Source organism: Spermophilus citellus, assembly GCF_964194105.1.
Source record: "Spermophilus citellus genome assembly, chromosome: 16".
Taxonomy (NCBI): Eukaryota; Metazoa; Chordata; class Mammalia; order Rodentia; family Sciuridae; genus Spermophilus; species Spermophilus citellus.
Genome location: NC_138196.1, coordinates 45,130,384 through 45,144,570, shown reverse-complemented (window position 1 = coordinate 45,144,570; position 14,187 = coordinate 45,130,384). Strand labels below are relative to the sequence as shown.

Below are 14,187 nucleotides of genomic sequence, written 5' to 3'. Positions count from 1 at the left end.
TACTATGCTGAACACATGGTAGGTGCTCAAAAATTTGCTTAATTGAATTTAAGACCACACAGCAAATTAATTAGCTACCTTATACTAATCCTTAATTATATACCAACACTGAAATTCTGTTTATTCTGAGTTAAATATAAAACCATTCATGATAATATAAAGATATTACCTATAAGGATAGCCGTGGTACTTGGAACGAAATATTGAAAGTAGAAAACTGAAGAAGAAGACCACCAGGCCTAATCCCACTAGGCAAATTACTAGAAAAAGAGAGAAAATGCCATTAGAGTCTAAACACATGCAATGACTACCCAAATGTTCATATTTTTAAAATGCATCCAATTTACAGAATACTTACATTTAATAGTTCATGGCACACACAGGTGCAACAAACCAGATAATCCACAATACAATGTATTCATTATTTTCCACATTCTTCTCAATGAAAATCTACTATTTGGGGTATGAAAACAACAAAATAGACTTATCTAAGTCTTCTGGTGGTTTTCTTCTTTTAACAGAGTTCCTACAAGTACTAAAATGCCCCAAAGGGATCAAAACAAAACAAAATATAACAAACCACACACAAGATTATCAGCCCCTGCATTTTGAAGTATTGGTTGTAACAGCAGGAACATTTGCATTATTAGAAATGCTAAATTTTATTCTTCTCAGATGCCATGCAGTATTCACAAAGAAATATAATTTTAAGTTACTGGTTAGATTTTTGCCTCAGTATAAAAGCATGTTACTAAAAAATAGTTCATTTTAGCCTATATAAAGCTAGAAATAAAAGTTGGGAGAGTAAGAAAATAAGGTCTCAGAGCAAAAGGGAGAACCACCCTCCTTCCCAAAGCAGGTAATAATGTCTGGGTATTTCAGTATGTTTTACAGAGAAACAAAAGGCATATGTTATGGTACTACATGCTGTGGTCCATGTTTTCTATATTACTCTGTACCAGAAAAGCTGACAATACTTTCTTTTTTTTTTCATTTCCTTTCTATTATGGTTGGGAAGATTTTACTCAAAAGTAAATGATTGATAAAATCTATTATGTTTCTTTTGCATGTACATTTTTGATATTTAATTAAAGAAGATTCATTGTTACTAGTAAAATATATCTAAACATGCTTATCAAATTTAAATGCTAAAAAGTCTAAGCCAATTAAATGTAGGTATGTTTCGAATGAAACAAAACAAATATAAGTAAATTAAATTCTATCTAAATCTGTTTTACACAATGAGAAATTGTTTTTTCTTAAAATTAGAATTATAGAATTTCTATAAATTCAGAAATTAATGTGTTTTTTAATACTCAATAAGAAGTATCTAGACATATTTAAAAAAAACATTTTTACAATACTTATATCCTTTCATTAGTTTCAGGGAATTCTAAAATCTGGTTTTATAAAATATCCGAAATAACTGTCAAAGAAAGGAAGACAGGAGAAAAGAGATTAAAAACACCAAGGAAGAAGAAGAAAGGAAAATTAAATGGACATATATGCTTCTATAACAATGAAATATGATTTTTAAATTTTTTCCTGGCATTTATTTCCAGGATTAATCTCAATCCTGGAAATCAGTGAGTAGATAAGGTACAGCATTGCCAAAATATAGTCTACTCTGCCAGTTTTCATTCAACTCTGCATGAATATCTAAGTTTAGAGTACAAATTATAAAACATAAGCATTTAATTGTATCCAATTGTAGCCTCAGTGACCTCTCATTTTAGACAACACTGATGTAATTGAACTTGAAATGAATATTAGCAGAAAATAAAGTAAAAAAAAAGGTTCCCAAATACCACAAATGAAAAACGTGCTTTCAAAAAATCATACAATAGCCAAGTAAGACAGACACCAGACCCTAAGACATAACATATGAAAAACCACTTACATCAATATTACTAATCTTAGAATTAATTACATAATGCTTTACTTTATACTTTTCCAAATTAAGATATTTTACCAAACACTTCTTTTCCTTTATGTCCCCTTTTTAATTTTTTCAGAAGAGGGATAAAGCATTCTTTGTTATGCCCTCACTGTTGTTAGCTAGCCTCCTCGGTTGTGCTCAAATGAGTGATGAGGCTCAAAATATGTGATCAAGTAAAACAGTTTATTTACTTAATATTAAGCAGTGGAACAAAATAATGCGACTCAAATGTTTGTGCATGGGGAAGTCAGAAGAACTGAGCATAGTGCAGAATAATAAATGAACCATGACAGATCATGAGAAAACACACCTGTAAGAAGAAAATGCCATGATGACATGGAAGCATTTTGAACTGGGCAATATTAATAATCATAGCAGTTATGCAATATCAAAGTAAGAAATCACATCTGAATCCAAAAGCAGTAATTTAAAAATATACTTTCCAATTCATTCACGTGCACAATGCACTCTCACTTACACACATGTATCCATGTGCACACAAGAATACAAAACTTGGAGGTAATTGGGAGGAGTCATGATAGAAACATCTATCAAGAGGGAATTTGGAAGTAGTGGTTTTATAAACTCTACTGTATCATGCATATTGTGAGATTAAAAACTTTATATATTTCTTATTACTATTACTTACCTTGATATGACAGGACATAAGATAAATATATCATCACATTAAGAGTATGTCCTCATAAGCGTGATTGATCAATCCCAAGAACACGACCTTGTTTATTCAAAAGATACATCATTTTACTATCCTCAACAATGTTTAAAGAAGCAAAGTAATTCCCTCATTTCTCCTGTAGTTTCTTTACAACAGTGTGTAGAATGTATCAAGGGAAAACAGAGGTGAATTTTGACTGTACATTACACATCCAAACATTTCAATACTTAACACTTTCAAGTATTAAAAAAATCGCTGATTCCTTTATATACATTTATATGTGTTAAAAATCTCAAAAAATACCTAGATTTTTATTTTAAATATCTTAAAAAATTATTAGTATTTTTCAGATACCTATGCTTTTAAACAGAAACTCTGGGTCTTAAAAAGTGTTCAGAAATACAAAATGTATTGGCAAAAATTTAATTATAGTTTTGTGGATGTATAATCATAAAATCATGTATGGACTTAATTATAAAAAGGCTTATGGGAGAAAACATTGACTCTAAGGCCTCTTTTCTTTGCTAATATATGTTTTTCCAGGAAAAATATATTTCCTATGTATTATTATTTTTTACCTACCAAAACTTGTTACCTTATAAAACTATTTGTTTTTCTAAAACCCTCTGAGAAGAATCATTTCATCAAAGGATAAAACAGTTAATTTATTTATAATCATAAAGCTGGAACTTGATAGAGCTGTATATCTTGGTATATCAATGGAAAAGCAAAGCCCCAGAAAAAGATAGTATCAGAAGATGACCTCCTTTTAAAAAGGTTGATAAAAGAAGGTCTGAAAGAAATTGGAAGGAAAGAATGATATTTAAGTATAAAACCTATGAAGAAGCACCCCTCAATCCAAGTCAGGTTTCTAATGCTCCTTGATTATCCCGACATAAGGAACATATTATGTGCCAATAAAATCTCTGAAGATGCTACTCAGAAATTCTTTTTCTATCTCTGTAGTCTGGATGTTATTACAAAGACAATGGTTCAGCAGAAATGGATCAAGGAATCCCTGACAAGGGTGATGGCATCTCTTTTTGATATATAATTCTATAGAGTATCACCCAAATCCCATTTTGGAAGAAATAACATTTTCAAGTATATTCACACAAACATCCAAGAAACAGAAAAATCTTAACCTTCTTCAAATTATACTACTTCTTTAGAAGTTTATGTTTATAAAGAAATTTTTCTATACTTCCCATTTGCTTTAAAAAAATCTTCAAGCTAAAAACAAAATTTAAAAAGTACCAATAGAGACTTACTCCGTCTTTTTCCAACATCTCCTTTGGAAGTTGCTGCTTCATTTAGAAGAACCATTCCCATGGTGATAGCAGCATCTGTAGTAGTTGTCAAGGAGACAGTAGAAATATATTCCAATAAAATCTATAAATTTTTCTGGAACTGAATACAGTGTTCCAGAATGGTTAAATTACAAAATGCAAACACAGGTAAATGCAACTCATATTTACATTACATAAAATGACCATTATTTATTTATGTCTTAAGTTTTAATACTTATCACTAGAGTTCTTTAATCTGCTAGATTTTGAGAGTTTAATTCTAAATACTCTTTAAATTCAGAACTTTCATAACACTTTAAGAAATTTCAAAACCAGTTTTAACATTTCATGTTGTTATACATAAAATTGTTACTTTCTGTTCTAGTCAGCTTTTTTTCACAGCTCTGACTAAAGGTTCTAACCAGAACAACTATAGAGTAGGAAAAATTTATTTGAGGGTTCATGGTTGCAGAGGTCTTAGTCCACAGAAGGCAGACTCCATTCCTTAGGGCCCAACATGGCAGGATAGGGTGGTAGAGGAAAGCAGCTCACACTGTGGTGACCAGGAGGCAGACAGAGTTCTCCATTTGCCAGATACAAATACATATCCCAAAGAATGCCCCAATTCCCAGTTCCTCCATCCACACCCTACTATTCAGTTAATCCCTACCAGGTAATTAATTCACTGATTGGATTAAGACTGTTATAACCCAATCATTTCTCCTCTTTGCATTGTCTCTCACTTGAGCTTTTGGGGGACACCTCACATCTAAACCAAACCACTTGTAGACAGTGACAAAATTCATTGAATTCCTAGAAAATGAGAATGTATTAAAGTTGGATTTTTTTCTTTTCACAGTGTGTGTCTCTGTGTTAAATTGCTTTTTTATGCTTGAATTTTAAATGTGTTGTTTCATAGATTTTGTTTAGTTAGATAAATACTTAAGTCAGATATCATTTCACTTAGAAAATTTGAGGATTCAGTAAAAAAAAACTTACAAAATCAAAAAAGCACATTATAATAAAACAATTTAACAAATTTAGCAGGTCCTATAGCTAGTCAGTTAATTGCCATTTTAAAACTGAGACTGAGAACACAAAATATCTTCTTTACTTTTTGTCTACTTTCAAATCATGGGTTTATTCATGCCATGTTGAAAGATGTCAGGTATTAAGAAAATCATGGGAGCATTTCAACTAAGAACATCCTTCTTCATGTTATTACAACATTTTTGACATTGTCTACTGTTAAGATTTAGAACCCACCGATTCTGGAAATGTATTTATTATGTATTCTGCTCAAAGACTAAATGGTTAAAAAAATGAAGGAAAAAATAAAGTAATTCTAGCCCAGAAATTCCTCCATTTGCTTTGATTTTTTTTCTTATTTCTAGCTATATGTATACAAATAGTATCAATAAGTATCTAAGACACACAGTAATAGAGGCAGGATGCCTCTTTCCCAATAGCAAAACCTGGAAGGATATCACTGGGTTATATCTATACAATTAAATAGAGGTCAGAGAAAGTTCTACAGGTAAATGTTTCTATACTGAGTCAGTTTTTATAACCACATTATTGAATTTGATTATTAATAAATTATTTGCATTTGACTCTGTTTTCATGACTGTATTAACCAAATTCTGCATAATAAATACCTGACTCCACAAGTTACGCATTTTTGCTTACAAAGAGCTCTCTATACAGAAGGTTTTCAAACTATTCTATTTATAGTATTGGAACCCTTTCTAGGGAAAAACAAAACAAAACAAAACAAAACAAAAAAAACAACAAGCAAAACTTGTTTGGAAGCTTAGGTATACCAGAGAAAAACACCTGACCAGCCCTATGAAGTTCTGCCCTGTCCCCCACCCCACACCCCTCAAATGCTACCACTAAACCTTAAGAGACTATGATACAGTTTTTAAACCACTGAAATTTAGATATTACTGAATTTCAATCATGTTGCAAAGGATATGGTTGAGAGAATGACTGTTTTTTTCTTATTGGTTGTTCAAAACATTACATAGCTCTTGACATATCATATTTCATACATTTGATTCAAGTGGGTTATGAACTCCCATTTTTTACCTCGTATAGAGATTGCAGTATTACATCGGTTACACATCCACGTTTTTACATATTGCCATACTAGTGACTGTTGTATTCTGCTACCTTTCCTATCCTTTACTATCCCCCTCCCCTCCCCTCCCCTCCCATTTTCTCTCTCTACCCATCTACTGTAATTCATTTCTCTCCCTTGTTTTGTTTTGTTTTTTTCCTTTCCCCTCACATCCTCTTATATGTAATTTTGTATAGCAATGAGGGAACGACTGTTTTGTAGTACCAGTACAAGTCTGTAGACCTTAAGGACTCATTATTTTATAGTGTTTTGGAGGATCTACCTGTATAAATTTTCCTAATCATAGCACATTGTAAATAATGACAGAAAAAAAGAACTAAAGATCTGTATCACTAAAAATGTTCATATGTAGAGAATGTCTACTGCTTAATGCAGATGTTTGGTGCAGAAAGATGGGACCAATGTGGATCCTATTACAATTCGCCTTTAATCTTCTTTTTCTCTTTTATATTCTTATATAAATTTGAATACACACATTATAAATATTTGATCTACTGATAATTCATCTAGAATTCTAGAACATCTTAGCCATAACAAACATCTTGGTAAATATTTAAAACATAAATGGCAATAAAAATAAGACATATTCATTTAATGACTCTAGGTACTTTCCCCAATTCCATTAATAAAATTGGGGGGGGGGGAGTGGCATTATTTCTATTACTAGGGAAAATAAAATTTACAAAATTAAATGTTTGACAATTTTAAAAGCAAAAACCATATATTAAGATATCCTCAAGGTTAAATTTTTATACACATAAACATACAGACACTATCTCAGTGAAAATTATATTACTCAAAAGTATATTTTAATGGATAGTAACTGGATATATCTTCATTCCATTTTTACTATTCTTCCTCTGAATTGTGAGCAATGGCTTCTTATTTAAAATACTTTTTAATTTCATAAAAATTTAAACATTTTTTCATAAGAGTGCAATATATTTTATTGCTTTCTCTTATTGATGACATTCAATTTGTTCCCAATATTTGCTATTACAAATATTCTTACAAAGATATATTTTTTTATAGTTCTCCTAATGCACATTATTTTTTGTGAAGGGTGTGCACCTGGACACAGAATTTTTGAGGTCAGGTTTATGTATTTTCAAATTTGTTAGGCATAATCATATTTTTTAAAAAATTGGCAATGTAAGAATTTCCATTTTTCTTATATTCAATGAACACACTACCTTTGTACTATTCATTTTATCAAACAGGTAAGTGGGGAGCTGCATTAATATTCCCCACTTGAGTCTGAGCATCTTTTGATATGCTCATTCTTATTTTTGTGTTCAATCATTTGTACATGCTTGTTTGTTTTCTTTTGCCAACTTTAGCAAATCTTATTTTCTCATTAATTTGTAGAATGTCTTTCACTTTTTCTGAACACAAATTGACCGAAGTGCTACATGCAGATTCTACTGCATTATGGCTTTTCTTTTTAATGATTTTATCAAGCAGAAGACTAATTTTAACATAGCCAAATTCAGTAACATTTTTCTTTATGAATTTAGTTGTTTCTTGCTTATGAAATTAATTGCTAACCTTATGTCTTAAAAACATCTATGGCCTTTTCATGTACCTTTAAGTTAAGTCAGATAATGTTATTCTTACTCTAATAGCTTTTTATCTCACTTTGAGTAAAATCTAAAGACCTCAAAATAACCTTGAGTTCATACATGATTTGTACCTCAAATCACTGCCCACACTCTTCTGTCCTTTTTTGGTCTTACTCTGATCTTTACTAGTATTCTAACAAGACTGACATTCCTCTCCCTTAGGATCTTTGAACTTATAATTTCCACTGCTTGAAATGGTTTTCTCCCAGATGTCCTTCTAACTCCCTCCCTTACCTCTATCAGTTCTCTGCTCAAATGATCTTATCAGAGAAGCCTTCTTTGCCCTAATTCCTTTTACTTATTATTATAACATTGTTTTGAAAACAAAAACTTTCAGACTGCATCTTTTCTTCTTTACTTTATTGTTATTCTCCTACCACAACAATTTTAGCCCCTACAGAGCAGAAATATTGTTTTGCTTACCATCTTACCCAACACGCTTTGATGTATATATTATTACCAGTTTATACAAAAGGAAATTCAATTCCAGAGAAGTCTACATAACCTTTTCAAAGTTACAGAGAGCAAAAGGTGCAAATCAAAAAAAAAAGGATAAAATAAATGACAACAAATGAATCAGGTTAGATGAAAATGATGATGAGAGTGGGTTAAAGGAGTAAAAGTAGCTAGCTTGATTTAAAGCATAAAACATTTTTATGCTAAACATAAAAATCTTTTTTTTTCATAAAGTATAGAACATTAAAAACCTCTTTTACTACTCCAAGATCATTTTCATTTTATAGATTTTCCAAATATGTTTGCAAATTATTCACAAAACTGTTTTCTCAAACACGTCTGTCTAGATTATGGTTTACCTTTATATCATTTCTTTACATGTTGCTTTTAAATCAAACTCTCATAATGTACTATTTGTGTTGGAAGCACATGCAGTAATGATACAGTATTTTTAAATTATATAAGTGTATATATAAGCAAAATCCCTATTATACTAAATAAATAAGGCAGGAAGGGAAAGGAATTGTCAAGTCTTAAATATTAGAGGTTGCAGCATGTCAAAAAAACTCAGCAGATCTCAATGATAATTCACTATGTGTCAGGAATAGATGCATATTCCAAGAATATGCCTAGGAACTCCACTCATATAAAGCCATTCTAAGTAAACAAAGCAAACTATAAAATACCAAAAGAATTTTGTGACCCAGGGAATACATCAAGCATCAGGCGTGAGACTGCAGTCACCTAGGTCACTCTGACCTAGCAAAGCAGGTTTCTGCCAACTCCCCAATGTTATAAAGATAATAAATACCCCAGTAAAAGCCTTTCCTGCTATGCAGTTCTTTCCCTGAAATGCGCAACAAGTGAGCCATGTCCAATCAACAATCTGTTCTATTCCTGCCACTTAATGCAACTATCTCAACCAATGTGTTCTCTTTTTATTTATAAAAACCAGACCCCTCAGGTACCATTTTGAAGACTGTATTCTGGACATTAGTATATGTGTTTTCAGGGTAGCCATCTGCACTTTGCCTCAAAAAGTCTTTGTTTTCACATTTGGTGCACCTCAACCTGCCTTTAAAATTTACAATATGAAAATGTTTACTTAAGGGTCATTTATACTAGTGAAATATTAAAAACACAAATTTCAACTATAGTGTATGGTACTTATAGGTGGTAGACTAAGTAGTCATATAAAATGAAGCTGATAGAAAGTTCTTAATCATGAAGTAAGACAATTATCACCATGCCAAATGAAAATGAAAAGCATATAAAATATAGCTTCATCTCTTTCAAAACAAATGCAAAAAAATCACAGTGGGAAGAAAGAAAGATATCAAAAAGTTAACAGGAACTGTTCTTGGAGTGATAAAGTCATGGACCTCACTTTTCTTTATTGACCACATTCTACAGAGCAGGAGTTTGCAAACTTTTTATAAGAGACAGAAAGTAAATATTTTCAACCACTGCAAGCTGTATGCTGTCTGTTGCTCTTACTCGTATCTGGTGTTCATTGCAAAAGTGGTCACAGACAATGCACAGAATGTGACTGTGTTCCAATGAAACTTTATGTACAAGAATAGTAGACTAGATGTGGTCCTAGTGTGCAAACCCCTGCTACAGAGAATCTATGCTGGTGCCACAAAAACTATCTGCTATTGTATATGCAGAAGTTTAGCTTTATTCTTCCTTGAAAAAAATGCAAGAATTTAGAAAATCTTTGTGTGTACAACTCTGAAGCTGGAATTTTAAAAAATATTTTTTTTAGTTGTAGGTGGACAAAATCCCTTATTTCACTTATTCACCTTTATGAGGTGCTGAGGCTTATTAAACCCAGTGCCTCATCCATGTGAAGCAAGTGCTACCTGAGCTATAACCCCAGTCCTGAAGTAGGAATTTTAAACTACAGGAGTTACAGGCTGTGTACAACCCAGAAGTGAAATATGCTGTTAGCTGTAGGATCAGCAAACAGGCACTGTTTCTTCCTGAAGTTTCTTGCAAAAGTAAGTTTTCTAGCCCATAATGAGAAAAGAACAGCCAGCCTATTTTAAACCTACTGGCTGTAATTAATATATATAAATTAAAATACAGTGGCCTTAAACTTGCTAAACCTCATTCTCTTTTATTTACAGATATCTTTTTAACTTAAGGCTGTTGAGAGTAGAGAATCTAATTTAGCTTAGTTCTACTGTATCAACTAAAATATTTTTGGCCAAACTGGCATACAATACTTATTTTGGAAAAATACTGCATTAATAAAATAAAATAATTAATTAATAAAAAATAAAAATGTGTATTTTTAGATAAAAACAGCTAAATAACCATCATCTGTCAGGGTTAATATGTAGGTAGAATTTTTTATAGGATGGGTGAGAGGCTGAATGACTAATGAAAGTCGCTTCATATCTGAAAACTGAGGAGTAACAGATTCTTTTCTGCCATTAGACTGATGGGTATAGCTATCTAACTTTACCTAACTAAAGTGTCCTAACATTAAAAGAGAATATGAGAAAGGACTTCAACCTTCCAACCCCCCCACCCCCCAATGATCCAGTTTATGACCTGGTTTGCACATTTCTACTAATATTATGACAATATAGACTTTAAACTAGTATGTAGACTCCACATTTCCTTTGCTGATCCTGTTGATCATTGTCCTACTGCTTAAAAGTCAAAATACTGATATCTACATAAAATAAACTGGTATTGTGTGAATTACATACAACCCACAGAAGCATTATACATCCTATAGAACTAGTAACAAATATATCTACATTTCATTATAATTCATTCTCAATTGCATATTATGGTAAATTTACTGTTGCTTTTAGGAAGAAAATTGAGATTTTGTCAATTTAAAGATAAATGAGAACATATGTTGAAAAAAATGTTAGCACATTATAAAATACTTAAGAATCTAAAATTATCTTTAACTTGCATTCATCATTAATTTTCTTCTATAGTATACTTCTCCTTAGATATACTCATTAAAATAAAGAAATGCTCTTTAGCACAAATTGGAAACAAATGCAGAATGAAATTCTTTCATAATAAATGGAAAACAAATATATATCTTATAGGAAATGCAATGTGATTTTTGCAACAGTAAATATTAAAATATTTAAAAATTATTGTGAGTAAAACTTTTGTTTTTTGTATCAATACTCTTATTTCCAACTGATACTTATTTCATGTGATCTTCTTGTGATTCCATAACATTAAGAATGTGAAGAATTAAAGTACAGTATTATCAGGTCAAAGCTTATACAGTTAACAACAAAGTTGATCCTAGAACTCATATGCATTACACACACTGGCAGACATAAACCATATCTTAATTCAGTGGGAAAAACTATGACCAATGAACATTCACTATAATTTGGAATTTTAAATAAAGTTTTATTTTTTATTTATTTTTTTTTACATTTTTTTTTATTGGTTGTTCACAACATTACAAAGCTCTTGACATATTATATTTCATACATTAGATTGAAGTGGGTTATGAACTCCCAATTTTACCCCAAATGCAGATTGCAGAATCACGTCAGTTACACATCCACAATTTTACATAATGCACTAATAGTAATTGTTGTATTCTGCTACCTTTCCTATCCCCTACTATCCCCCCTCCCCTCCCCTCCCATCTTCTCTCTCTACCCCATCTACTGTAATTCATTTCTCTCTTTGTTTATTTTCCCATTCCCCTCACAACCTCTTATATGTAATTTTGTTTAGCAATGAGTGTCTCCCTTCATTTCCATGCAATTTCCCTTTTCTCTCCCTTTCCCTCCCATCTCAAGTCTCTGTTTAATGTTACTCTTTTCTTCCTGCTCTTCCTCCCTGCTCTGTTCATACTTGCTCTCATTATATCAAAGAAGACATTTGGTATCTGTTTTTTAGGGTTTGGCTAGCTTCACTAAGCATAATCTGCTCTAATGCCATCCATTTCCCTGAAAATTCTATGATTTTGTCATTTTTTATTGCTGCATAGTACTCCATTGTGTATAGATGCCACATTTTTTTTATCCATTCATCTATTGAAGGGCATCTGGGTTGGTTCCACAGTCTAGCTATTGTGAATTGTGCTGCTATGAACATCGATGTGGCAGTGTCCCTGTAGCATGCTCTTTTAAGGTCTTCAGGGAATAGTCCGAGAAGGGCAATAGCCGGGTCAAATGGTGGTACCATTCCCAGCTTTCCCAGGAATCTCCAAACTGCTTTCCAAATTGGCCGCACCAATTTGCAGTCCCACCAGCAATGTACAAGTGTACCCTTTTCTCCACATCCTCGCCAGCACTTGTTGTTGTTTGACTTCATAGTGGCTGCCAATCTTACTGGAGTGAGATGGTATCTTAGGGTGGTTTTGATTTGCATTTCTCTGACTGCTAGAGATGGAGAGCATTTTTTCATGTACTTGTTGATCCTTAATAGGACACCCATAGCACAAGAGTTAACAACTAGAATCAACAAATGGGACTTAATTAAACTTAAAAGTTTTTTTTTTAGCAAAAGAAACAATAAGAGAGGTAAATAGGGAGCCTACATCCTGGGAACTAATTTTTACGCCTCACACTTCAGATAGAGCCCTAATATCCAGAGTATACAAAGAACTCAAAAAATTAGACAATAAGATAACAAATAACCCAATCAACAAATGGGCCAAGGACCTGAACAGACACTTCTCAGAGGAGGATATACAATTAAATAAAGTTTTAAATGACAATTTTCTCCTACCCACCACTACCCTTCTTATCCACTGATAGAAACAACTGCAGATACTTAAGATAATAAAATAATGCATTTCTGAAAATATTCCTCTAATTGTGAAAACAAGTTGCTCTATAATAAAAACAAATCACTACTTGCAATTTTGTTTATTCTACTGTGCCATGCTTGTAAGTACATTTAGTAAAAAAACAAGTTATCTCATTAAAAGTCATATATGAAGTTTTGTATTGAGAAGATTCTACAACCTAAAGCATATCCTGCTTTCCCATGTGATCACTATAGCTCAAAATTCCTACTTTGTGAAATTATATAAAATATTGTATAGATAATGTTATATGCTAATGTATTTCATATACATATTAATTCAAGAAATTATAGTTTCAAAAATCATATGACTGTAATTTAATAATTCTAGTTGAGACCCATTATCTTAACCCTGAGATTTATCACATCTGGGACATTTGAAAGCTTTTTTAAGAACATAAATTGAAATAAATAATTTGCATCATTATTTGTTGTAAAACTATCTCTTCGTTTACACACACATCAGGGACATTGTCAATAAATTTTGGCAACTTTTATACCTCAGTGGCTAGCAGGTGCTCACATGTAGGTATTTATATTTACATACTTATGCTCTACAAAAAAAAAAACTGTTCATTTTGTAATGCAAAAAGGTATGGTACTTTGCACAGTAATATGACAGACTAACTAAACAAATACAAACATATCCACTATATCTTTAGGGAAACAATCTTTTAGAAATGCCTAATAAATATACTTACACTGTAATCTTGAAAGACTACCACTGGCCTGTTCACCACAAAAATTTTGACCTACTGGGAAAATATGAGTACAAAAAATGGGTTGAAAAATTTAAGTTCTTCACTACGCAACTGATTGACGTTATGATATTAAGCACTCTAAACAAAGTAAACCCTTTTCATCCATCAAATATGAAGCCTATTAAACTTAAGAATTTGTTAGGCTTATTTCTCTTCATGCCTTATTTTCCTCCTGTATTTCTTAAGATTGTTAATGTAAAGCTATCATCCAATACATTTCTGAATTCCTGAGTCATGTTATTCCTATTCATGAACCTCACTTGTAACACATACCATCAAGTTTCGATGTTTCTTCCTTTCAATGAGTAATTGAGTCACTCATCATTATTTAAGTTTCTCCTCTACAGTCAATTGTTAGTACCTCCCAATTTCTCTGCTCTCTTTTTTGAACTCTGTCTCCTCAATTTATTACTAGAACGAACCTTCGTGATTGACTGCTTGAACGGAAAAAAGATGTGACACTATTTACCTTTCCACATCAAAGTTTAA

General features: G+C 31.8%; 1 protein-coding gene across 3 annotated transcripts in view; it reads right to left on the bottom strand.

The window, feature by feature from the left end:
- The window catches only part of TUSC3 (tumor suppressor candidate 3), a 217,148-nt gene that overhangs the window by 23,821 nt on the left and 179,140 nt on the right, over positions 1-14,187 (bottom strand). For all 3 annotated transcript variants that reach the window (XM_081269285.1, XM_081269286.1, XM_081269284.1), the window contains 2 exons: positions 3,887-3,961; positions 170-260 (listed from right to left, as the gene is read on the bottom strand). In XM_081269285.1, the coding sequence (XP_081125411.1) occupies positions 170-260; positions 3,887-3,961 (166 nt within the window). The remainder of the gene's footprint in view (positions 1-169; positions 261-3,886; positions 3,962-14,187) is intronic.